The sequence below is a fragment of the Pongo abelii genome, chromosome 10, assembly GCF_028885655.2.
Source record: "Pongo abelii isolate AG06213 chromosome 10, NHGRI_mPonAbe1-v2.0_pri, whole genome shotgun sequence".
In the NCBI taxonomy this organism is placed as follows: Eukaryota; Metazoa; Chordata; class Mammalia; order Primates; family Hominidae; genus Pongo; species Pongo abelii.
In genome coordinates, this window is record NC_071995.2 from 10663711 (window position 1) to 10690004 (window position 26294).

At 43.1% G+C, this 26294-nt stretch overlaps 1 protein-coding gene and 1 long non-coding RNA gene across 2 annotated transcripts in view; one reads left to right on the forward strand and one right to left on the reverse strand.

Moving 5' to 3' along the window:
• On the forward strand, positions 1-13083 carry TMEM52B (transmembrane protein 52B; the record flags this gene model as incomplete). Its single annotated transcript, NM_001132767.1, is given in 5 exon segments — positions 1-608; positions 3830-3873; positions 6609-6647; positions 7709-7878; positions 11165-13083. Coding segments are annotated over 5 exon segments (576 nt in total). The 3' UTR covers positions 11389-13083.
• LOC129049054 (uncharacterized) overlaps positions 10927-26294 on the reverse strand; it is a 24449-nt gene continuing 9081 nt past the window's right edge. Inside the window, exons 3-6 of the long non-coding RNA XR_008511821.1 lie at positions 26178-26277; positions 24886-24962; positions 12495-12838; positions 10927-11779 (exon numbers count right to left, since the gene is read on the reverse strand). This is a non-coding gene — a long non-coding RNA (uncharacterized LOC129049054). The remainder of the gene's footprint in view (positions 11780-12494; positions 12839-24885; positions 24963-26177; positions 26278-26294) is intronic.

Genomic DNA, 26294 nt, shown 5'->3' on the forward strand with positions numbered 1-26294 from the left:
AGAAGAAAGGAGATTAGCAGGGTGACTTTCACCCTGCAACAGTCACGCTGGAGTACTCTGGTGAAGGATCAAGAATATTACCAGTTTTCTGATGAAGAAAGGAATATATTTGGTCACCAGCAATCTGCCTTTGACCATCCTCAAAGCCAAGTTTTTCATCACTGTCTAGAAAAATACTTCATTCAGAGGACACATATGTCCTCTTTGAATGTCTCCTTTTTGGGAGCAGTGGGAGAAAGAAACTCAAAGATGTAGAAAGAATTAATGGTATAAAGGAAAGAAAGAAGGCAAAAAGAAGTAAATGTGGAGGCCTTAGAAATAGTAATAAGAATAAAGAAGAAAACCTGGAAAAAAGAGGAGGTAAAGGCCATAGAAAATAACAGCCAGAGACAGTAGGAGGAGACTGAGAAAAAGAGAGAGAAAAGCTGATAAATTCCTGAGAAAAGTTTCTCTCCTTAAGAATTCTAGGTCAAGAAGTCAAATATGGCACAGAGCATTGAAAGGAGGCAATGGATGCCCAGTGCAAGATTCTGAAGAAGCAGGAATTCAGCCCGATGGGAGTCCGAGCTCATGTCGTGACGGCTTCTGCCCTGCTGCATTTCATCCTGGTGAGTTCAGTGGTGAAAAGGCAGAAAGATTTTTCCCCAGATTAATCAACTCTCAGAAGAATCTGAAAGGAAATGAACTGCGGGGTGGGGAGACATATACAGAACCCAGGGGGGTGTAGGAAAATGAATAAACTATGAAGTTTCCTTAGTATTACGAGATTGCATAGATGCATGTGTGACTGATGGCAATGACAATGAAAAGGGGGACAGAAATTAGAGTGAGCATGGAAACAAGAAGGATTGCCGTGGCACTTTAGAAGTGCCGCTGAAGTATATTTATCTCTTTTAGCATCTTATCACCCATCCCTTAAAATTCCAAACAAATTATGAAAACTAGGTGTGTAATTCCCCTAAACGGAATTTCCCATCCAGGAATTTCTAATCCTGTTCTAGCAGTTTAGGTGCCTCTAGTCTAGAAATAAGAGGGGCAGGGCTCTTTTAAAATATTTTGGGCCCCACAATGAATCAGAAGTCTCTGAGTAATCCATTAGGGGAGAAAAGGGCCACTGGACTGAGGGATTCTAAACAATTGTCACAGGGAAGTTTATAGAGCTATGCCATCTAGCAAGAAGGAGAGCAAATGAAGAAAACTGGATAGTCTCAGATTCCCGTATGGTCCCTGTACAGAGTGGGCTGTATGGTTTTTTTTTGCTAATAGAACAGTTAAGGCCAGGCGTGGTGGCTCACGCCTGTAATCCCAGCACTTTGGGAGGCCGAGACGGGCAGATCACGAAGTCAGAAGATCGAGACCATCCTGGCTAACACGGTGAAACCGTGTTACTACTAAAAATGCAAAAAAATTAGCCGGGCGTGGTGGTGGGTGCCTGTAGTCCCAGCTACTCAGGAGGCTGAGGCAGGAGAATGGCGTGAACCCGGGAGGTGGAGGTTGCAGTGAGCCGAGATCGCGCCACTGCATTCCAGCCTGGGCAACTGCGCGAGACTCCGTCTCAAAAAAACAAACCCCCCCCCCAAAAAAAGAACAGTTAAAGTGGTATCTGAAAATCCATTTTTTCTTATATTTTCTTTTTGCTTCCTCTTCACTCCCTTTGCCTTCTCTTCCCTTCATTTTTCCTTTCTTTTCTCTTTGCAACAAGCCTGAAAAGTAGCATTTTCTCTGCTGAGCACTTTAGGCTTCTCTTACCTTTAGTGAAGAAAGTGAAAGAAAGTACCATGGTTGGGTAGAGGAAACACACGCTTTTTCATCCTTAGTGGCCATTTCTTTCCAATGAAAACACAAACACGGGTTTCTCAAATGTTATCTGCAAAGGCTGGCTATTAATCCTTTTACAGATCCTTTTCAACTGATAGGTCTTGAGTATGTGTGTCTCCTTACCCCTTCACTACCCACCATAAACTCCCAATAGTTACAAATCTCTGTTTCTTTTCTAAGGGCCTTTGTGGTTGCTTTCCTGAAATATCAGATCACTCAAATTATTAGAAGACAGAAGCAACTTCTAGAATTGAGTTTATTTAAATGGTTTGTTGTTGTTGTTGTTGTTTTTAAACGGAGTTTTGCTCTTGTTACCCAGGCTAGAGTGCAATGGCACCATCTTGGCTCACTGCAACCTCCGCCTCCTGGGTTCAAGCTATTCTCTTGCCTCAGTCTCCCAAGTAGCTGGGATTACAGGCATGCACCACCACGCCTGGCTAATTTTGTATTTTTTTAGTAGAGATGGGGTTTCGCCATGTTGGTCAGGCTGATCTCGAACTCCTGACCTCAAGTGATCCACCCACCTCAGCCTCCCAAAGTGGTGGGATAACAGGTGCGAGCCACTGCACCAGCCTTGAATGGGTTTTTGAAAGAGGAAGTCAACTAAAAAATCAGGTAGAAGAAAGGGTGGACAGTTTTGTTGGTTTTTTTGTTTTCTGTAAAAGGAGTAGAAGGGACTTGATAGCAATGTCAAGGAATTGTTAGAGCAAACTTGTCCCCAGTGCTATTAATTCATCCAACACATATCTATGATAGAGTTTGATTTGAATTCTGTCTGCATCAATAGGTGTGTACATTTGGTCACATTTCCTTTTTTTTCCAAGATGGAGTCTTGCTTGCCTAGGCTGGAGTGCAGTGGCATGATCTCAGCTCACTGCAACCTCCACTGCCAGGGTTTAAGCAATTCTCCTGCCTTATCCTCCAGAGTAGCTGGGATTACAGGTGCACATCACGACACCTTGCTAATTTTTGTATTTTTTGTAGAGACGGGAATTTCACCATGTTGGCCAGGCTGGTCTCGAACTCCTGACCTCGTGATCCGCCCACCTCGGCCTCCCAAAGTGCGGGGATTACAGGTGTGAGCCACCATGCCTGGCCTGGTCACATTACTTAAAACCCTGTGCCTTAGTCCCTTAACCTTTCAAGATAAGGTTAAATATACCCACCAAGAGGGTTATTGTGATTAAACGTTATGAAATATTAAGAGTTCATGGCCGGGCGTGGTGGCTCATGACTGTAATCCCAGCAGCACTTTGGGAGGTGGAGGTGGGTGGATCACTTGAGGTCAGGCGTTCGAGACTAGCCTGGCCAACACGGTGAAACCCTGTCTCTACTAAAAATACAAAAATTAACCAGGCGTGGTGGCACGTGCCTGTAGTCCCAGCTACTCGGGAGGCTGAGGCAGGAGAATTGCTTGAATCCGGGAGGTGGAGGTTGCAGTGAGCCAAGATCATGCCACTGTACTCCAGCCTGGGTGACAGAGCAAGACTCAAAAAAAAAAAAAAAAAAAAAGAGTTGTTAGCAGTCTGAGTGGCATCTAGTAGCTATTCAATAAATAAGACCCTCTGTCCCACTGGCCCCCTCACTTTTCCCCTTCTTCCTTTGTATAGTCATTGTCAACACTAAGAGGATAAAAAAAGAGCAGTGGTGTAGAATTCAACTGGGCAGGAATTAGGAGGACAATAGCAATATCCCAAGGGACAGAGAGATCAGGAATTTTCTACTACAAACAAATTAATGTAAATGGCTACCTCTCATTCTCAAAGGGTGATGCTCACCCACCACCAACACAACAGATGGGATATTTGTTCTTCCAGGTTCCCTTACCTCAAGTACAAAAGCCAGCAAGTATGGGAGAGATGAAAATGGCAGTCCTAAATAGACCGCCCCTATGACCGTGACCTTCTTACTGGTTGATCTAACACCGCACAGCCATGAGAGATGGTTGGTAGGCAGCTGAACGCAGTGGACAAAACAATTTCCCTGTATAAGACAATTTCTCTTTCTACAGCTTTCTGGGACGAGATGCGAGGAAAACTGTGGTAATCCTGAACAGTAAGTATAGAGTTCAAGCTGGGAGGAAGGAGCAACAGACCAAAACATCACTACCCCAAAAGAGAGTCAAGATGTCATTAGACATCTATGACTTCCTTTTATTTATTTTTACTTAAGTAATAGATCTCACAGATGAGTTATCACAAAATAAAGACGTGTTTTTGTCATCTTAAGCGCTCAAAACTGCTGACAGCATGTTTTTACCCAAAGCCCATCTTCCCATCAAAGCAGCACAATTAATCTCAACTTATACAGTCATAGAGACTTGCGAAAGACTTCCTTAGCCCTGCTTCTCGTGACTCACCAGGACAGACTGGGTTTAGTATCTAGTCACTGGCATATACATTTGCGTGATTTCCAAAGTAACATTGTTACTTTAAATTGGGAAAGTATTTTCTAGTTTTTAGGGCATGTTAACATTTATTGGGCAGACTTCTTCATTTAGCTATCACTCTGATGTAGTTATCAACTAATCCAAACCTGTCACACTTAGGTCTTATGTAGACACGGAGGACATGAAGATAAAAATGCAAAAGAATCATTCCACTTAAAGGAACTATAAAATACAAATTTTAAAAAGTAGTGGCACTTTGAATAAAAACGTGTTTAGGATGAAGACAAATACATATTTAGCCATGGGAAGGGTTTCCCAGTAGCCAGGTCTGTTAAACCCAGGGAAAGGGTGATGGCGTTGATTACCTGTCACATGCACATTGGGTGTTGACTACTTGACACCTGCTTTCTGAGGTTTTACACATCTTCCACCATAGGAAGAGTCCTTTCCTATAAACCAGAATCTAATTAGAACTAGAGGAGTTTTCAACAAGTAAGAAATGTGGGAAAACCAAGAGGAGTCATTATTCAGTGAAAAAAACAAAACAAAACTATATTTTCTATAAATGTGTGACCAGAGAATAAAAATAGTTTCACTAGATTTCAGTAGATTTATGTATCAGAAAGAATTATTAAATAAAAAATTTACTACTCTTCAAAATACACAAATGCTTTGCCTCCCCTCATTCTCCAATTCCTGAACTTATCTTCTCCTTCTCCCATACAATCCCTATTTTTTTTTCATTCTTACAGAGAAAATTTACAATTGCCTTAGTGAACTCAGCACATTTATTTAGCTTTCATCATGGTAAAGTTGGCTTCTACTTTTTTCCCTCTTCCTGTTTGGTCTCAGTGGATATGCGTATTAGTTTTGATCCTGGATGTGAAAAATTAGGGTACTCTTTACGGTGGGTGTGATATTGTGAGAATATATATTTGGTTTTCTCCCTATCTCCTAGCATACAACTTCTAAAATCCCCAAAGTAAGTAGCATCATTTTGCATGCTAATGAGTTGATTGGTGGCTGGCAGCCCCTAGGTAGATTTAGGACGGGGCTGGTTATTGGAAGGACCAAGGCAGAATGCTTAAAGCCACACCCCCCAACATCCAAGGAAAGTAGAGGGGCTGAAATTTAAGTTGATCATCAATGGCCAACGATTTAATCAATCACACCTACATAACGAGGCTTTCATAAAAATCCCAAAGGATGGATTTGAAGGGTTTCTGTACAGCTGAACAGGGGGTGGTTTCTGAAGAGTGGTGCACTCGGAAGACATGCAAGCTCCGTGCCCCTTCCACATGCTTTGCTCTACGCATCTCTTCATCCGCATCCTCGGTAATAGTCTTTGTAATAAACTGTAGATGTAAGTAAGTGTTTCCCTGAGTTCTGTGAGCTGCTCTAACAAATTAATGCAACCCCAAGGGGGAGTCATGGAACCCCCAATTTATAACCAGTAGGTCAGAAGCACAGACAAAACAACTTGTGATTGGCATGAGAATTTTGGGGAGCCGTCTAGGGGACTGAGTCCTCACCCTATGGGATCGGATCCTATCTCAAGGCAGGTGGTGTTGGAATTGAATTGAATTAGAGTACGCTCAGCTGTTGTCTGTTGCTGGAAGATTGCTTGCCTGGTGTGTGCGGAAATCCCCACCCACCCACATCTGGTGTCAGAGGGTTGGGAGAGTATAGCAGGAAGAAACTAAGTTTTTTTTTCCTACATTCTCAGTGGGAGTGTTGCAACAGCTTGCAAAAGATAAATTACAAATGTGATTGTATGACTTTCGTACTCATAACTAAAATTTTCTTTATGTTTACATTTTATTGACCTCAAATATACACGAGCCTTAACTTTCACATTCATTTTCAAAGTTACTCTTTGTAAACTTGCATTCCAAGTTCTTTCTTCATATATATTTTTTTCTTTTTGAGATGGCATCACCACGGCCGGCTAATTTTTGTATTTTTAGTAGAGATGGGGTTTCACTATGTTGGCCAGGCTGGTCTCCAACTCCTGACCTCGTGATCTGCCCTCCTCGGCCTCCCAAAGTGCTGGGATTACAGGCATGAGGCACCACACCTGGCCCTTTCTTGGTAATTTTTATCATAAATGTTTGCAATAGGCACAGACATGTTTTCTATGAACACTTCTAATGATCACTAGTTTGTTTTATAATGATTTACAAAATGACTCGGACAATGCCATCTATAGTATAAAGTACTATTTAAAGCATATCATTTGGCAAAAGATTCAACTAGCTACATTGAAGTTTAAAAACATAACCCATGGTGCTTTTATTATAACAAGGTGTTACATCATATTGTAACTCATATTTCTGAGTCTAGAGTTATAACACAGATTGACTATATTTTTAATGTAGAAAACTTTATTCTTTCTTTATAGTTGCCTGACCACAGACTGGGTACATCTCTGGTATATATGGTAAGTTTCACTTATAATACCCAGAAAGACACTGTATTCCTCAAGGCCATTAAAAATGACAACCTGCCTACTTACTTAGCATCTCATGGAGTAAGATTTCATTACTTCATCACTACCTATGTGACAATATGTCAGGATTTCCTTTTTCAATACCATCTCCTCCACAAACATCAAACCATTATTGTGTCCTTCCCTCGGAGTCTGTTCTAGAAATATCTCCACAAAGGAGATTACTTTAGTGAATTAAAAAGCAGAGCCTGGCCAGGCGCTGTGGCTCACACCTGTAATCCCAACACTTTGGGAGGCTGAGGCAGGCAGATCACTTTGAGGCCAGGAGTTCGAGACCAGCCTGAGCAAAATAAAGAAACCCCCATCTCTATTAAAAATACAAAAAAAGTTGGGCGCGGTGGCTCATGCCTGTAATCCTAGCACTTTGGGAGGCCGAGACAGTGGATTACCTGAGGTCAGGAGTTCGAGACAAGCCTGACCAACCTGGAGAAACCCCGTCTCTACTAAAAATACAAAATTAGCTGGGCATGGTGGCACATGCCTGTAATCCCAGCTACTCGGGAGGTTGAGGCAGGAGAATCGGTTGAACCCAGGAGGCAGAGGTTGCGGTGAGCTGAAATTGCGCCATCGCACTTCAGCCTGGGCAACAAGAGCGAAACTCCATCTCAAAAAAAAAAAAAAAAATTTAGTCGAGTGTGGTGGCATGTGCCTATAGTACTGGCTATTCAGGAGGCTGAGATCGTGCCACTTCACTCCAGCCTGGGCAACAGAGCAAGACTCTGTCTCAGAAAAGAAAAAAAAAGCAGCCCCCCCAAACTACCTTAAATGTCTTACTATTTGTTCTAATGAATTGACTTACTGCAGCTGACAAAATAAGGAAGTGTATCTATAAAGCAAAAGCCTTGAAATTAAAATTATAAATTAAAATATTTATAATTATACTATAAAATGTTTAAACAAGAATCAAAACACAGACATTAAAGACTGGTTACAGCAGAGCTGGGAAAAAAGCCAGATCCCAGAGCTCCCACTCTCCCCGTGGGCTTTTGCAGGTTGCTGGTGGTAATTGGCGCACTGCTTCTCCTGTGTGGCCTGACGTCCCTGTGCTTCCGCTGCTGCTGTCTGAGCCGCCAGCAAAATGGGGAAGATGGGAGCCCACCACCCTATGAAGTGACCGTCATTGCTTTCGATCACGACAGCACTCTCCAGAGCACTATCACATGTGAGTACATTGACCTTTTAACCTGGAAGAAGGACCCAATTTAAAGGAATAATGAAAAAGGTGCAAAGGTGTAGAACCACTGATCGAGTAATATTAAAGATTCCAGGACTCACAAGTTTCAATTCCCAGAAGCCTGATGGTGAGGTGACCTGGGCTGTCACTGAAATTGTGTTCTCAAGGGTCTGTCTGGCTGATGATAAAGAAAGAAGTGAAATATTGGAGGCTATTGGAAGTATTGAATAGGAAGAATTGGCCAATTTATAAATAGTTACTTTGCTAGAAACTATTTTGAACTCCAAACAGATGCCTTTTTCAAAATGTCTTGGATTTTGTGAAATCTACTTTTTCTATTATCTGTACTATTTTATATTTTTAAAGAAAGTAATGGCATGTACTTTCAGTTCTTTATTCTTCAAGTCTTGATACACTAAATTTTAGCCTTAACATTTTCTCAATGATTATAAGACACTTTCCCTTTTCTTCTGCGGTTCTATTCTTTCCATTACATTCTTTTTTTTTTTTTTTTTTTTGAGATGGAGTCTCGTTCTGTCGCCCAGACTGGGATGCAGTGGTGCAATCTCAGGCTCACTGCAACCTCTGCCTTCCGGGTTCAAGCAGTTCTCTCCCTTAGCCTCCAGAGCAGCTGAGATTACAGGCACCTGCACCACGCCTGGCTAATTTTTGTATTTTTGGTAGACACGAGGTTTCACCATCTTGGCCAGGCTGGTCTCAAACTCCTGACCTTGTGATCCACCTGCCTCCACCTCACAAAGTGCTGGAATTGCAGGCGTGAGCCACCATGCCTGGCCAAAATGGTTACTTTCTTTTTTTCAGACAGAGTCTCTCTCTGTTGCCCAGGCTGGAGTGCAGTGGTGGGATCTCAGCTCACTGCAACCTCCGCCTCCTGGGTTGAAGAGATTCTCATGCCTCAGCCTCCTGAGTAGCTGGGATTACAAGCAGCCACCACCACACCAGGCAAATTTTTTTTTTAATTTTTGTTTATTTATTTATTTATTTTTATTCTTGGTAGAGACAATTTACCATGTTGGCCAGGCTGGTCTCAAACTCCTGACCTCATGATCCACCTGCCTCTGTCTTCCAAAATGCTGAGACTACAAGCATGAGCCACTGTGCCTGGACTATGTTCTTTCCTAAGATTGAGGAGCAAGTACCAGTCAGAACACCAGCTGGCAAAACGTGGATATTTATTTTGAAAAGAGAGTGATGGCTGGGTGCAGTGGCTCATGTCTGTAATCCCAGCACTTTGGGAGGCTGAATTGGTGGCTTACTTGAAGTCAGGAGTTCGAGACCAACCTGGTCAACATGGTGAAACCTCGTCTCTACTAAAAATACAAAAACTAGCCAGGCGTGGTGGCACGCATCTGCAATCCAGCTACTCGGAAAGCTGAGGTGTGACACTTGCTTGAACCTGAGAGGCAAATGTTGAAGTGAGCCGAGGTCATTCCACTGCACTCCAGCCTGGGTGAGCGACAGAGCAAGACCCTGTCTCAAAACAACAACAACAACAACAACAACAAAATAGAATGATATGATGTGTTGCTGTTCACCTTTCCTACCTCCCCTTTCTCACTGTCATCTTAGGAAAAAAAGATAACTAAGGCTGGGCATGGTGGCTCAGGCCAAGGCGGGTGGATCACCTGAGCTCAGGAGTTTGAGACCACCCTGGGCAACATAGTGAAACCTCGTCCCTATTAAAATACAAAATTTAGCTGGGCGTGGTGGCACGGGCTTGTAGTCCCAGCTACTCGGGAGGCTGAGGCACAAGAATCATTTGAGCCCAGGAGGTGGACGTTTCAGTGAGCCGAGATGGTGCCACTTCACTCCAGCTTGGGCTACAGAGTGAGACACCGTCAAAAAATAAAAAAAGAAAGAAAGAAAGAGAGAGAGAGAGAGAAGGAAGGAAGGAAGGAAGGAAGGAAGGAAGGAAGGAAAGAAGGAAGGAGGAAAAAGAAGAAAAAGAAAAAGAACAAAGATAGCTGGGCACGGTGGCTCATGCTTGTAATTCCAGAACTTCGGGAGGCCGAGGCAGGTGGATTATTTGAGGTCAGGAGATTGAGACCAGACTGGCCAACCTGGTGAAACCCCACCTCTACTAAAAATACAAAAATTAGCCAGGCATTTTTGTTGGCCGGGCGTGGTGGCTCACGCCTGTAATCCCAGCACTTTGGGAGGCCGAAGCGGGTGGATCACAAGGTCAGGAGATCGAGACCATCCTGGCTAACACAGTGAAACCCCGTCTCTACTAAAAATACAAAAATTAGCTGGGCGTGGTGGCGGGCGCCTGTAGTCCCAGCTACTCGGGAGGCTGAGGCCGGAGAATGGCGTGAACCTGGGAGGCGGAGCTTGCAGTGAACCGAGATTGTGCCACTACACACCAGCCTGGGCGACAGAGCGAGACTCCGTCTCAAAAAAAAAAAAAAAAAAAAAAAAAAAAATTAGTCAGGCACGTTGGCACATGCCTGTAATCACAGCTACTCGGGAGGCTGAGGCAGAAGGGAATTGTTTGAACCTGGGAGGCGGAGGTTGCAGTGAGCCAAGATTGTGCCACTGCACTCCAACCTGGGTGACAGAGTGAGACCATGTCTGAAAAAAAAAGAAAAGAAAAGAGATGAGGTAAAAATAAATAATCCTAAGGAGTCTATAGTATCGGGGGCTGGAGGAAAGGGATCTAAGTCTGAAAGGGGAAAGGGCAGGGTTGAGATGCAGAAACATTATTGGCCGGGCGCAGTGGCTCACTCCTGTAATACCAGCACTTTGGGAGGCCGAGGCGGGTGGATCACCTGAGGTCAGGAGTTCAAGACCAGCCTGGCCAACATAGTGAAACCCCATCTCTACTAAAAATACAAAAATTAGCTGGGCATGGTGGCACGTGCCTGTAATCCCAGCTACTCCAGAGGCTGAGGCAGGAGAATTGCTTGAACCCAGGAGGCAGAGGTTGCAATGAGCCAAGATCCGCCATTGCACTCCAGCCTGGGCAACAAAAGCGAAACTCCATCTCAAAAAAAAAAAAAAAAAAGAGAGACAGTTGCAGAAACATTCTTTAGATTATTTGAGGATACCAGAGAAAACAGGTCCTTCTAGCAGAGCAGGAAGCTGGGTTGTAAACATGCTTCAAAGGATATTCATAAAATTTGGGGCAAGGAGTGACAGTGAGTTTGGACACTTGTTAAAAATGAAGCGACAGTTAAGTGTGAAGCAAGTCTCTGCTGTCTGAGGGTGTCTCATTTCCCTTAGTTTCTTAGTTCTGTTCCTTCTTTCTTCACAGCTCTGCAGTCGGTGTTTGGCCCTGCAGCTCGGAGGATCCTGGCTGTGGCTCACTCCCATAGCTCCCTGGGCCAGCTGCCCTCCTCTTTGGACACCCTCCCAGGGTATGAAGAAGCTCTTCACATGAGTCGCTTCACAGTAGCCAGGTGCGGGCAGAAAGCACCTGATCTACCCCCAGTGCCTGAAGAAAAGCAGCTGCCTCCAATAGAGAAGGAACTGACTTGAATAGTTGACTCTTGGAACTGATGAGAGCTGTCATTTTATAAATAGGGGTGGAGTTATGTCCAGAGTCTCTGGGAAAATGGAACACATACTTTTCTAACCCTCAGAAGTTTTAGGATGGCATCTAACACCATCATTCTATGGGAAAGATGGTTCTTACTCTTCATTCACAGGCCTTTATATCTTCTGATACAGAATGCTCTAATTGGGAACTCTAATTTTGTATCCAATGGCCAAAATCTGCAAGTAATCTCTAGCCACACTGATTACTACTAAACCAGGAAAGCATCAAGGTGTCTTGAATTCCTTCAACTATTGAGTGTATATAAAATTCCTGTACCCACATGATACTGCAAGTTGTGTCTCTCCCTGTCAGCTAATCCATTGTGGTAAACTGGAAAAGAAAGACAACAGTGTTAGCACAGCCATCGACGTTAATGCACTGAATGCATGCATCTTTCCTCCTGAGACAGCAATCGATTTTACACTGAATGACAATGATCATCTTAGACAGCACAACATACCCACTCGGATATCTAAAAGCTAGGGATGGGACTGCTGATATGGGCTAAGAGAACACAGTATAGTATTTAAGTGCCAAATATCAGTCTTTCTTTCTCTCTGGTCCTACCCCTCAGCAGTATGAAAAACTCCATATTGTGCAGGATTAATTAATCCAACTATGCAAATAACAGTTGGATTTGTTCTTCAGTTCCTCCGCACTGCAAACACATATGTGTGCACACATGCATGTATACATGTACCCTGTTTTAACTCTAAAGGAATAGTGTTACTTTGCTTCTTTCCTGTTTTGCCTGGACCACTTAAAGCCACAACACCTCTATAGTGACACAGGCTAGTCTCTAGTGGTGGCCCTCACTGCCACCTAGTGGAGCCATGGTGGAAAATACACTCTCTCCTTTGAGCCTATCTGCACATCTCTCCAGTTCTTGGAGCAAAAACTAAATGCTGAACTAAGCCTAGATGGGATGCTTCCCAGGGACCATGCCGCAGTGTAGTGCTAATCTATCCACATAACATACCACCTCCCAAAGTATTATTATTGGAAAATCGAGGAAGTGATGCACATTTAGGAAAAAACTACTCACCTTAGATGAGTCACTGAAATCCTTTTTTTTTTTTTGAGATGGAGTTTTGCTCTTGTAGCCCAGGCTGGGATGCAATGTCGTGATCTCAGCTCACTGCAACCTCTACCTCCCAGATTCAAGCGATTCTTCTGCCTCAGCTTCCCGAGTAGCTGGGATTACAGGTGCCTGCCACCATGCCCAGCTAATTTTTGCATTTTTAGTGGAGAGGGGGTTTCACCATGCTGGCCAGGCTGGTCTAGAACTCCTGACGTCAGGTGATCCACCCACCTTGGCCTCCCAAAGTGCTGGAATTAGAGGCCTGACCCACCACTCCTGGTCTGAAATCTTTAAAGCCGTTTTCTCACCTAAAAAACGGGGAATAATAACACCTCAGAAGGTTGTTGTGAAGATCAAAGAAGCTAAATACATGTGGCATGATTTGTAAAGTGTTATGCATATGTATGTTATTCTTCCTACTGTCATCTAACCTTCCCTTGCCTGCTATGACTTATCTGAGAGCTATGTTCCCATTTATCCTTTTGCCAGCTGTGTTACCATTGTCACACCTGAAATGGCTTTATATGTATCAATAAATACTTGTTGATTGAGGTAAACAACAACAGATATAAGTGATTCCTCTTAATATGTTCTCAGTAGAGGTAAGGAATATTTGAGAAAACTAATTGTTTATTAGGCAATTAATTAACTCCAGAACTCAGGGAGGCAACACAGAGCCAAGAATTGGCTGATTATGCAGCTCCTTGTTAACTACATTCTTGGAATGCTCACTCAGCCCGGAGGGAAAAATGTTCTGAGTATAACCTGCTGGTGATCTGAAATTATCCTGAGTCATTTAACAAATTGGCTCTGGGAATTATTGAAATGCATGAATTGCTAATAGCGCCTGAAGTGACCTTGTTTTACTGCTGCCAAATGAGTCATTTAGTCATCAAAGAAACATTCCAAAAGACATTCTAGACTCTTCTATTAAGGCACCAGGACACCACAGACTTGGCAAAGGTAAAATGTTCATTGGCATTAGAATATCTTGGGGGAAATCTTGCCTATAATGTCTTATCCTAAAAGAATCTCTCTTCCCCACACCCACTCCCTAGCCCCTACCACCTTATTTGAAATATAGAATCACTTCCAACCATGACATGCTACTACTCTGTCCCCTGTCTCCATCCCATAGTGTGCCTTTTCCTAATCTGCTTCACATGTGCTGCTCCTCAGTCACATGGAGTCTCTCACTCTCGTAACTCTCCCATTTGGTCACTAGTTATTTGCACCCCTTTGGCCTCAATTCCTTCTATACTGAATCTAATACATCTGTTAATCACCTCCATCACCATCATTATTGTTCTCAATTTTTTAAAATCCTTTTTAACTTTCTTCACATCTACTCTTTAAACACTGGCACAGCTGGGCACAGTGGCTCACGTCTGTAATCCCAGCACTTTGGGAGGCTGAGGTGGGTGGATCACTTGAAGTCAGGAGTTCCAGACCATCCTGGCCAACGTGGTGTAACCCCGTCTCTACTAAAAATACAAAAATTAGCTGGGCGTGGTGGCGTGGGCCTGTAGTCCCAGCTACTCAGGAGGCTGAGGCAGGAGAATCGTTTGAACCTGGGAGGTGGAGGTTGCAGTGAGCCGAGATCATGCCACGGCACTCCAGCCCGGGCAATAAGAGCAAAACTCCATCTCAAAAAAAATAAAAAAATAAAAAATAAATAAATAAATAATAATTTTAGTTGTGCTTGAATTACAATCATTTAACAGGTTTTGTGTGTGTTCAGCAAGTATGATTTAAGAAATTACGTACCAGCTGGGCACGGCAGCTCACGCCTGCAATCCCAGCACTTTGGGAGGCCGAAGAGGGCGGATCACAAGGTCAGGAGTTCGAGACCAGCCTGACCAACATGGTGAAACCCCGTCTGTACTAAAAATACAAAAATTAGCTGGGCGTGGTGGCACGTGCCTGTAATCCCAGCTACTCAGGAGACTGAGGCAGAAGAATCACTTGAACCAGGGAGGTGGAGGTTGCAGTGAGCCGAGATCGTGCCATTGCACTCCAGCCTGGACAACAGAGTGAGACTTTGTCTCTTAAAAAAAAAGAAAGAAAGAAAAGAAATTACGTACCAAGAATAGTGTAGAGCATGCAAAACAAACAGGGCCTCTGCCTCTCGGTCTTCACAGAGTTTACATCTTCACAGAGTTAAATTTTTAGGAATATTAAGAAAAAGCAAGATAAAATAGTAGCAGATTTATAAATACAAAGAGCTAAACAAAGACTGAAAGGGGGCAACAGATAGGAGAGGGTAGAGTATACTTGGGAGAAGCAAAGTAAAAGAAAAGCATTTTCGACGATAAGAAAAGCCTTGGTAAATCTGAGAAACTTAAAGAAAAAAAGAAAAAGAAAAAACAGTAGAGGCTGGGTGCGGTGGCTCACACCTATAATCCCAGCACTTTGGGATGCCAAGGAGGGTGGATCATTTGAGGTCAGGCATTCAAAACCAGCCTGGCCAATATGGTGAAACCCCAATCTACTAAAAATACAAAAATTGGTGGGGTGTGGTGGCGCACACCTATAGTCCCAGCTACTCTGGAGGCTGAGACAGGAGAATTGCTTGAACCCAGGAGGCGGAGGTTGCAGTGAGCCAAGATAGTGCCACTGCACTCTAGCCTGGACAACAAAGCGAGACTCTGTCAAAAAAAAAAAAAGAGAGAGAGAGAGTAGAGTAGCTGATTATAGGGAGCAAGGGAGACAGCTACAGGAAACAAAGTTCAAGAGGAAGGAGAGACCTTGCGGACCAGAAGTCTGGACTACATTTTACATTTATTGAGAAGCGGTGGAAGAATTTTTTTTTTTTTTTTTTTTTTTTTACAGAGTTTCCCTCCTGTTGCCCAGGCTAGAGTGCAATGGCGCAATCTCGGCTCACTGCAACCTCCGCCTCCTGGGTTCAAGTGGTTCACCTGCCTCAGCCTCCCAAGCAGCTGGAGCTCCAGGCATGAGCCACCACATCCGGCTAATATTTGTATTTTTAGTAGAGACAGGGTTTTACTATGTTGGCCAGACTGATCTCCAACTCCTGACCTCAGGTGATTCATCTGCCCGGATCTCCCAAACTGCTGGGATTACAGGCATGAGCCACTGTGTCTGGCCTATGGAAGGATTTTAAATAAGTCACTTGATGCAATTTGAATTTTAAGACAATGACTCTCAATGCTACAGGAGAATGGAGTGGAGTGGGAAAGTCAGAAGGTCAGAAGTCAAAGATCAGAATAGTGGATAAGAGATGATTGTGGATAGGATGGGTGTGGTGAGAATAAAGGGAGAGAAAGAGATAAATGTAGGAATTTGAGAGATATATTGGAGATAGGATCATCAGGATTTGCTGCTGAATTGGAGAGGAAAATGTATTAAGGAAAGGAAAGGAAGTGAAGAATGACTTCTGGATCATTTACCTGAGCTGATGCATGGAAAGTACAGCTATTTATTAGTATGGAGAAGACTGGAGGAAGACCAGATTCAGGAGAAAATTTAAACAATGATTTCTAAAAGTGAAGAATAAGGCACTCACTGGTGAAATATGTACCAAGTTAGTCTAAGACAAGTCCTACTGCACTAAACAGTAAAAAAAGCTCAAACGTGCTAATGGAATAAGTCAAAGTTTCCCTTGGAATTGAATGAGGAAAGCCTCAATTCATGAAAAAGAAAAAGAAATTTTACATTAGTCATTTAGCTTTGTAACGTTTTTAAGATAATTCACTGGAGATTGCATGGAAACTGTTGGTTATGCCTCTCTGAGACTCTGGGGTTTGGACAGGAGGATATAAATTTGGAAGCTATCAAGTTAAAATGTATATTCATATATATGGACATGAATGAGATCATCTCTCCCCATCCTCACCCTCTTGATCTTTTTCCCTCTCACTCCTTTAATTTTTCACTTTCCACCAGTTTCTTCCCTTTAGCATATAGTAGTTTATTATGACTTGTATACTGTAAAGGGAGAGCAGTGCATGAAGTTGAAGTGGCACACTGCTCAGCCTTGCACCAAGCAATTCGGTAACTGAACTTGAAGACAATGAGGCATGACTTAATGTTCTATTTGCAGGAAAGCTCCATTATGTGATCAATTTTTTAAGAAACATACCCTGATGAAAGTTTGAGGTCTTAGCTGAAATGTGAGGAAGGCAGATCTTAATCCTGACTAGGAGCATACTGTAAAGCTGGAAACCATCATTCTCAGCAAACTATCACAAGGACAAAAAACCAAACACCACATGTTCTCACTCATAGGTGGGAACTGAACAATGAGAACACATGGACACAGGAAGGGGAACATCACATGCCGGGGTCTGTTGTGGGGTTGGGGGAGGGGGGAGGGATAGCATTAGGAGATATACCTAATGCTAAATGACGAGTTAATGGGTGCAGCACACCAACATGGCACATGCATACATATGTAACAAACCTGAACGTTGCGCACGTGTACCCTAAAACTTAAAGTATAATAATAATAAAATAAAATAATAAAAAATAAAAAATAAAATCCTAGTTAAAAATGGGGAGCTTGCTGGGCGCAGTGGCTCACGCCTGTTATCCCAGCACTTTGGGATGCCGAGGTGGGTGGATCACCTGATGTCAGGAGTTCGAAACCAGCCTGGCCAACATAGTGAAACCCTGTCTCTACTAAATATACAAAAGTTAGCCGGGCATTGTGGCACACGCCTGTAATCCCAGATACTCAGGAGGCTGAGGCAGGAGAATCACTTGAACCCAGTAGATAGGAGTTGATGTGAGCCAAGCTCATACCACTGCACTCCAGCCTGGGTGGCAGAGCAAGACTCTGTCTCAAAAAAAAAAAAAAAAAAAAATGATGATGATGAGCATGAAAAGGAACATTGAGGTGGTGGTAAAATGATGATCTTTTTTTTCTCCCCCAACAGAATTCTAAGCTGTGCTCAATTGAAAAAAAAAAAAAGTAACAAGTGGTTAAAAACATGATTTTTAACACAATCGTTCTCTAGGTCTCTCCTATAATTTTAAGCAGAGGAAATTCACTGGCCCCTCTTTCTCAGCTCAAATAACATAAATATGCACAAACCCTCTGAGCAGGGCAGCTCCAATCTGCGGTCTTTTCAACTTACTGTCAAGGGTGATTACACTGGACAAAAAACCACATCCTCTATCGCCTTTTTTATTTTGAGACGGAGTCTCACTCTGTCGCCCAGGCTGAAGTGCAGTGGCATGATCTCCGCTCAATGCAGCCTCTCCCTACTGGGTTCAAGCGATTCTCCTGCCTCAACCTCCCGAGTAACTGGGACTACAGGTGTGCACCACCACGCCCTGCTAATTTGTGTGTGTGTATGTGTGTGTGTGTGTGTTTCAGTAGAGATGGGTTTTGTCATGTTGGCCAGGCTGGTCTCAAACTCCTGGCCTCAAGCAATCCATCCACCTCAGCCTTCCAAAGTGCTGGGATGACAGGCATGAGCCACCGTGCCTGGCCCTCCTATCACTTTTTACTTGTGAGGACTAAGCTCTGATTTTTTAATCTTACCCTAATTCCTATCTAAGGGGTCTGGGGAGTCATGCCCTACTAACCATAAATTCTTATCAGATGGATTTTATTTAACCCTGTATATCCTGACTGACTTTCCCATCTGACTCTGGCATAACATGTGACAAAGAAGAAAGTCAAAATATTTTACTCCAAAACATGTTTCTTTGCCACATTTTGAAATGGCCTTGCAAAGCTGTCCTTCGTGGGGGAAAATTTGCATCCGTAAAGAATCTCAGCCAGCTGCGGTGGCTCATGCTTGTAATCCCAGCACTTCGGGAGGCTGAGGTGGGCAGATCAACTAAGGTCAGGAGTTCAAGACCAGCCTGGCCAACATGGTGAAACCTGTCTTTACTAAAAATACAAAAATTAGCCCAGAGTGGTGGCATGCACCTGTAATCAATCCCAGCTTATAGTGGGAGGCTGAGTCAAAATTGCTTGAACGTGGGAGGCCGAGGTTGCAGTGCACCGAGATTGTGCCATTGCACTCCAGCTTGGGCAAAAAGAGCGAAACTGTCTCAATAATAATAATAATAATAATCTCTATTAACATAGCTAGATCTTTTATTCCAGGCCCTCCCAATCCTAAAGAGATTAACTAAGAGTCTAGCACCTTTTAAACATCTGAATAGAAAATCATTGTCATCTACTGTCTCTAAGGACAGCCACTATAAGACTTCAAAAGAACCTTGGTCTCTACAATCTTTTATTTTAACCTGAACATTTCCTTTCTATGGATCCCAGGTCTTTAGACAAACTCAACAAATTGTCAACCAGAAAATGTTTAAATTTGCCTGGAAGCCCCCCCGCCACACCCCACCGGCTTTGAGTTGTCCCACCTTTCTGGACCAAACCAATATATTACTTAAATGTGTTTGGTTGATGTCTCATGCCTACCTAAAATGTATAAAACCAAGTTGCACCCCGAACACCTTGGGCACATGTTCTCAGGACTTCCTGGGGGCTGTGTCATGGGCCATAGTCACTCATATTTGGCTCAGAATAAATCTTTTCAAGTATTTTACAGAGTTTTGACTCTTTTCGTCGACTCTTGCTGAAACCAAAACTATTGGAGTCAGGGCTGTGTCCAGTGTGTTGTCAATTTCTGAAAGAAGGTGTTGATACATGCATAGCAGTAGGAAGTGACCCTGACAGCACAAAGCTCCTAATCTGTGCGGGAAACCTGAAAGATGAACCTCTGTTAAATTTACACAAGGACAAACTCTCCTTCAGTGGGGAGGCTGGGTCTGACACATTCTGTGGACGTGATGACTAGTTGTCGGTGGTTTAAAGGCAAATACGACAGTGTAGAGTGCTTTGCAGTAACCCGTTTTCCCTCCAGGTCTAGCTCAGGAACTGCAGCATCAGTTCTAATTGAGTTGGCCTTGTAGGTATGGCTGTAAGACCTTTATTTATTTTTTAATTTTTTTATTTTATTTATTTATTTATTTATTTATTTATTTATTTTTTGAGACGGAGTTTCGCTCCTGTTGCCCAGGCTGGAGTGCAATGGCATGATCTCAGCTCACCGCAACCTCCGGCTCCCAGGTTCAAGCGATTCTCCTGCCTCAGCCTCCAGAGTAGTTGGGATTACAGGCATGTGCCACCATGCCCAGCTAATTTTGTATTTTTAGTAGAGAGGGGGTTTCTCCATGTTGGACAGGCTGCTCTCAAACTCCCCACCTCAGGTAATCCGCCTGCCTCGGCCTCCCAAAGTCTGGGATTATAGGTGTGAGCCACTGTGCCCAGCCCGGCTGTAAGAACTTTATCAGAGGGACTGATTAGTTAATCTGTTAAGCATTTACTTGCATATGAGAGTATGGAAATAAAGCAGAAACAGGAATTGTTTAACAAATTTAAGTGGCAGGAGATTAAAATGGCAAAGTCTGGGGAAGGTATGCTTTGCTTTCTTTTCCTTGGGTAAAGTAGCTTGGCTGGAAGGTAACAAAGAAGTCAGTGTGGGATATCTGCCCTTGAGCAAGCCAACTGGGAAAATGATTTCAGTGATTTATGGATTGTCTAAGATACATGGAGAGTTCAACTGTGGAAAATATGTGACATGCTGTCACTGAGTAGTGGTGGCCAGTGTCTTTCCATTGGCATCTCCACCTTGGTTAACCCAGAATTGTGCTATTTCCCACCCCAGGGTGCCTCACAACTTTAGGAGTCTGGGAAGGGTACTATGACAGTAAGCAGTGTAGGACCGGGCCCGGTGGCTCATGCCTGTAATCCCAGCACTTTGGGAGGCCGAGGCGGGCGGATCACGAGGTCAGGAGATCGAGACCATCTTGGCCAAGACGGTGAAACCCCATCTCTACTAAAAATACAAAAATTAGCCAGGCCTGGTGGCATGTGCCTGTAGTCCCGGCTACTCGGGAGGCTGAGGCAGGAGAATCGCTTGAACCCGGGAGGCGGAGGTTGCGGTGAGCCGAGATCGCACTACTACTGCACTCCAGCCTGGGTGACAGAGGGAGACCCCGTCTCAAAAAAAAAAAAAAAAAAAAAAAAAAAGTAAGCAGTGTTGAAATCTAAAGGATAATTGAATTTTAAATGTTAATTACATGGTGTAATGGCATTTTCTGTTTATAAGAAAAGATAGAAAAAAATGAGAATGTGAATCATGGAGACTGGTAAAAATTCCAGGAGTGATGTGATAGGAATTAATCTGGAAGACAGGTTGGCTTCTTTTTTTTTCTTAAGACAGACTCTCGCTCTGTCGCCCAGGCTGGAGTGCAGTGGCGCCATCTCGGCTCACTGCAAGCTCCGCCTCCCATGTTCACGCCATTCTCCTGCCTCAGCCTCCCGAGCAGCTGGGACTACAGGCACCCACCCGCCACCATGCCCGGCTAATGTTTTGTATTTTTAGTAGAGACGGGGTTTCACCGTGTTAGCCAAGATGGTCTCGATCTCCTGACCTCGTGATCCGCCCGCCTCGGCCTCCCAAAGTCCTGGGATTACAGGCGTGAGCCACTGCGGCCGGCCTGGTTGGCTTCTTTTTATGGAAGGCATTAAATGTGAGCTTCAGCAGTTTAGACTTTATCCTGCAGTGGATGAACGCCATCGCAAGTTCTTGAAGAGGAAAAGGGGATAATGTAACTTTTAAGATGCTTTGGTTGTCACTAAAAGGTGAATAAGAGAAGTCAAATACAGGAGACAGGAGACAGGGTGATCATTATGGCTACAGAGCTACCCCAGAAGCAATGTCTCTTTAATTTCTATGATAAAGTCTTACTTATGGACAAAAGTTGTGAAATAAAGCAGACTCAGTTAACACCTCTTCTCTCTCAGCCTCCCAGTACCAAACCTTAAATTGTTTATGTTGCCCTTTGGTTCTTGCTATTCCTGTTTAATAAATGATATCAGTGCTACAAGTATCTAGACTTTTCTTTAATCCCACTTTGTATATCAAACTTGCCTATACAGTACCTCTCTTGTGTGCTCTTCTCTTACACTGTAGTTAGGACCTGCTCTCCCCTCCAATATTAACACTAATTACCATAAGTGGTAAAGTTGAGTACTATCCTCTCTCTCCCAAAGAGTTGTAACTTCAAACTCAGTAAATACCAAAGTTGATAAATGCAAATCCAATTCAATGAGAACAAAAGTTAATTAAGAGGATGGGTACGGTGGCTCACATCTGTAATCCTAGCACTTTGGGAGGCCAAGGCAGGCAGATCACTTGAGGTCAGGAGTTGAGCACCAGCCTGGCCAACATGGTGAAACCTCTGTCTCTACTAAAAATACAAAATTAGCCAGGCGTGGTGGTGCTCGCCTGTAATCCCAGCTACTTGGGAGGCTGAGGCAAGAAAATCACTTGAATCCGGGAGGTGGAAGTTGCAATGAGCTGAGATTGCACCACTGCACTCCAGCCTGGGCAAAAAGAGCAAAAGTCTATCTCAAAAAAAAAAAAAAAAAGAAGAAGAAGAAGGTGGTTCATTAAAGGGTCAAATAATTTGGCTGGGCACGGTGGCTCACACCTGTAATCCCAACACTTTGGGAGGCTGAGGCAGGTGGATCACCTGAGGTCAGGAGTTGGAGACCAGCCTGACCGACACAGTAAAACCCCATCTCTACTAAAAATACAAAAATTAGCTGGGTGTGGTGATGCGTGCCTGTAGTCCCAGCTACTTGAGAGGCTGAGGCAGGAGAATCATTTGAACGTGGAAGGCAGACTGCAGTAAGCCAAGATAGTGCCACTGCACTCCAGCCTGGGGGACAGAGCGAAACTACGTCTCAAAAAAAAAAAAAAGAGTCAAATAATTGGTTAGTAATCACAACCATTTGAATGCCAACTGTGCACCTAGTGAATTATGTCACTTAATTCTCCAAACTCCCATTTTTTAGCTTTGGATGGTGAGTTGTCAGGAAGTAATGTCATTTGCAGAACAACTTTGTCAGACTTCAAACGTCAAACTGAAAAACACGTTCCTCTTTTTTTTTTTTTTTTTTTTTTTTTTGAGATGGAGTTTCGCTCTTGTTGCCCAGGCTGGAGTACAGTGGCGCGATCTCGGCTCACTGCAACCTCCGCCTCCCAGGTTCAAGTGGTTCTCCTGCCTCAGCCTCCCGAGTGGTTAGGATTACAGGCATGCGCCCCCATGCCCGGCTAATTTTGTATTTTTAGTAGAGACGGGTTTCTCTGTGTTGGTCAGGCTGGTCTCAAACACCCCACCTCAGGTAATCCGCCTGCCTAGGCCTCCCAAAGTGCTGGGATTACAGGCGTGAGCCACCATGCCCAGATCCTCTTATTTTTTAATTTAATTTTTATTTTTAAAAAATTAAATCTATGTATCCTTACAGATTGAAAATTCAAATAGCCCTGCAAGGCTTGTGAAGAAAAATAGCACCTTCCCACCACACACACATTTTCTACTCCCTACTTTTTAGCTGATATTTTTAGGCCTACAGTTCTTTAAATACGATGCATATGTTGCTATTCTTGATTTTTATTTTTGGTTTGGAACACAATCTATTGACTTGCCATTATAGAAGATGAAAATGAGGCTCTTTTTTTACCACCACCACCTCCACCTTTGCTAGCATCACGCATCTGAATATTTCTCATGCCCTTCTATCATCCAAATATGATGATATCATAATTTTGATTAGATAAGTATAATTAGAAGCAAGAAAGGGAGCATTAATGGTTAAGAGCCTGAAACTAGGCTTTAAGGGTAAAAATTGTGGCTCTGCCCTTTACTCCCTGTCCAATCTTGGTATAGTAACCTAATTGTTCTGGCTTCAATTTCCTCAACTGTAAAATGATGATAAAATGAGTACACCTACATTATATTATATGAGGACTACGGGAGTTGATATATATGTATTCATATATAATAACATATGTAAAGCATGCATATTAATATACTAATACATATTAATCACTTTGATTATCTTATAGATTATCTTCGTCTCTCATCATCTCTTTCTAAAGGAAAATTTTGCTTCCTTAATCCCACATCTTTTCCTTTCTTGGTTTATTTTCTCATTGTGGGGGTGCTTACTGAAAACAAGAACATTAAAGGTAATTTTGGGGGCTGGGCACAGTGGCTCACACCTGTAATCCTAACACTTTGGGAGACCGAGGAGGGTGGATCACCTGAGGTCAGGAGTTCGAAACCAGCCTGGCCAACATGGTGAAACCCCGTCTCTATTAAAAACACAAAAAAATTAGCCAGGCGTGGTGGCACATACCCGTAAACCCAGCTACTTGAGAGGCTGATGCAGGAGAATTGCTTGAACTCGGGAGGCAGAGGATGCCGTGAGCCGAAATTGTGCCACTGCACTTCAGCCTGGGCGACAGAACGAGACTACGTCTCAAAAAAAAAAAAAAGGTAAATTTTGAGAGAGTTTCCATGTCTAAGAATGTCTTGAGCTACCCCCACACTTAAACAATAGTATAGCTTATTATAAAGTTCTAGGAAGAAAATAATTTCCCTTAGAAATTAAAGGCATAGGTCTTTAAATAAAAGCTGATCTCTTTCTCTTCCCTCATCTCTCTCAGACTCCTACTATTTGAATGACGGATTTCTAACATTTCACCTCTTTAAATAAATCTGACCTCCCTCCCCTGTTGCCTCTCTGTGATTCTTCATATTTGAATGTGGGACTTCTAATTTACACTCCCTGCCCCCTTTTCCTATCTCTTTGGTCTTACTGCTTTACTTTCTAGGACATTTCCTTTAACTTTCTTCTAATATTTCTCCTGAATTTTTTCTTCTCATACTTTCAATTTTTAAGATTATTTTTCTCTAAATGTTCTTTGGCTGCAGCTGTTTTTGTTTCATAGAAGCAATCTTTCTTCTTCTTTTTCTGAGGATGTTGACACAATTTTTTGGTGTTTCTATCTCCCTGAGTAATCTTTTATTTTCTTCAAATTGTTTTTCTCTTACTGAGTCATATTGGATCTTTTCTTCAAATCCCTCGTGATTTTTGACTACTTGCTGTCTTCTTATATTTAAAAGTGAGGTGCTACAAAAGCTCATTTGAAATTCTGCATGCACAGCCCGGTGCGGTGGCTCACGCCTGTAATCCCAGCACTTTGGAATGCCAAGGCAGGCAGATCACTTGAGGTCGGGAGTTGGAGACCAGCCTGGCCAACATGGTGAAACTCTGTCTCCATGAAAAATACAAAAATTAGCCGGGAGTGGTGGTGAGCTCCTGTAATCCCAGCTACTCAGGATGCTGGAGCACAAGAATTGCTTGAACCCAGGAGACAGAGGTTGCAGTGAGCCAAGATCGCGCCACTGCACTCCAGCCTGGGCAACAGAGCGATACTCTGCCTCAAAAAAAAAAAAAAAAAAAAACAGAAAGAAAGAAAAGAAAGAAATTCTACATGCATGCAACAACCTTGTAGAATTCTACATGCATCCAGCCATGGTCTTCTACTGGGCAGGTTGTCGGCTTGGCTGGGTAACTGGAACAGACTAGAAGGAAGAAGATTGGGGATTTAGGAGTTAGTATGGAAGTTCTCACTTAATATTTCTGTTTTCAGTATGCTTCTTCTACAAAGCCCTTTTCCTCTAGCTTTTCCAATTCATAGACTCTTTGTTTATTCTCTATAAAGAATAAATCTCAAGACTATACAGGGATGGGACAGAGGAAATTACATGGCCATATAGGGGTAAGGAGGTAACTTGGTAGTAAAAATGCCTGTGCCTTTCTAAATCATCTAATGAATAGGCTACTTTAGACTTTTTTTACTGCCAACTTCAGATTTCATTCCTTAAGTCTACTTTGAAGTTATTTATCATTTGTTAGCCTTCTTTCTAGAGTTTAAAATTGATTACTGTTTCCACCTTTTCTCTGATGTAGTGAGGTTGTTTGTTTATTTTGAGATGGAGTCTCACTCTGTCACCCAGGTTGGAGGGCAGTGGCGTGATCTCAGCTCACTGCAACCTCTGCCTCCTGGGTTCAAGCGATTCTCCTGCCTCAGCCTCCTGAGTAGCTGGGACTATAAGCACACGCCACCATGCCTGGGTAATTTTTGTATTTTTAGTAGAGATGGGGTTTCACTATGTTGGCCAGGCTGGTCTTGAACTTCTGACCTCAGGTGATCTGCCAGCCTCGGCCTCTCAGAGTGCTAGGATTACAGACATGAGCCACCGCACCTGGCCTGATTTTGTGAGTTTTTTACTTCTTTTTCTTTTGCAGTCTATCTTTATTTCCTAGAGCTGCTGTAACATGGTACCACAAACTAGATGTTTCAAACAACAGAAATGTATTGTCTCACTGTTCCAGAGGCTGAAAGGCTGATATCAAAGTGTCAGCAGGATGAGGTTCTTCTGAGGACTGGGAGGAAGAATCTGTTCCATGCCTGTCTCCCAGCTTCTGAGATCCTCAGGTGTTCTTTGCATTGTGGATGACATTCTTTCTGTGTCTTCACATCCTCTTTCTTTTTTATTCATGCCTGTTTTTGTGTCCAAATTTCCCCCCCTTTGATAAGAAAACCAGTCATATTGACTATCACCCACTCTAATGACCTAATCTTAATTTAACCATCTGCAAAGACCTTGTTTCCAAACGAGGACATGTTCACTAATAATGGGAGTTAAAACTTCCACATCTTTTTGGGCGACACAATTCAACCCATTACGCAGTTGTTTTAGTACCACCTCAGGAGACAGCAAAGCCAAAAATACCTTTTCATTCCACCATCTCAAATCGGAAGTCTATCCTTTGCTCCTTTGATGATGCTATATTGCATATTTTGAGTCTTTGTGTCATGAGCTATCCAAGGCCCTGAGGAGATAAAAACA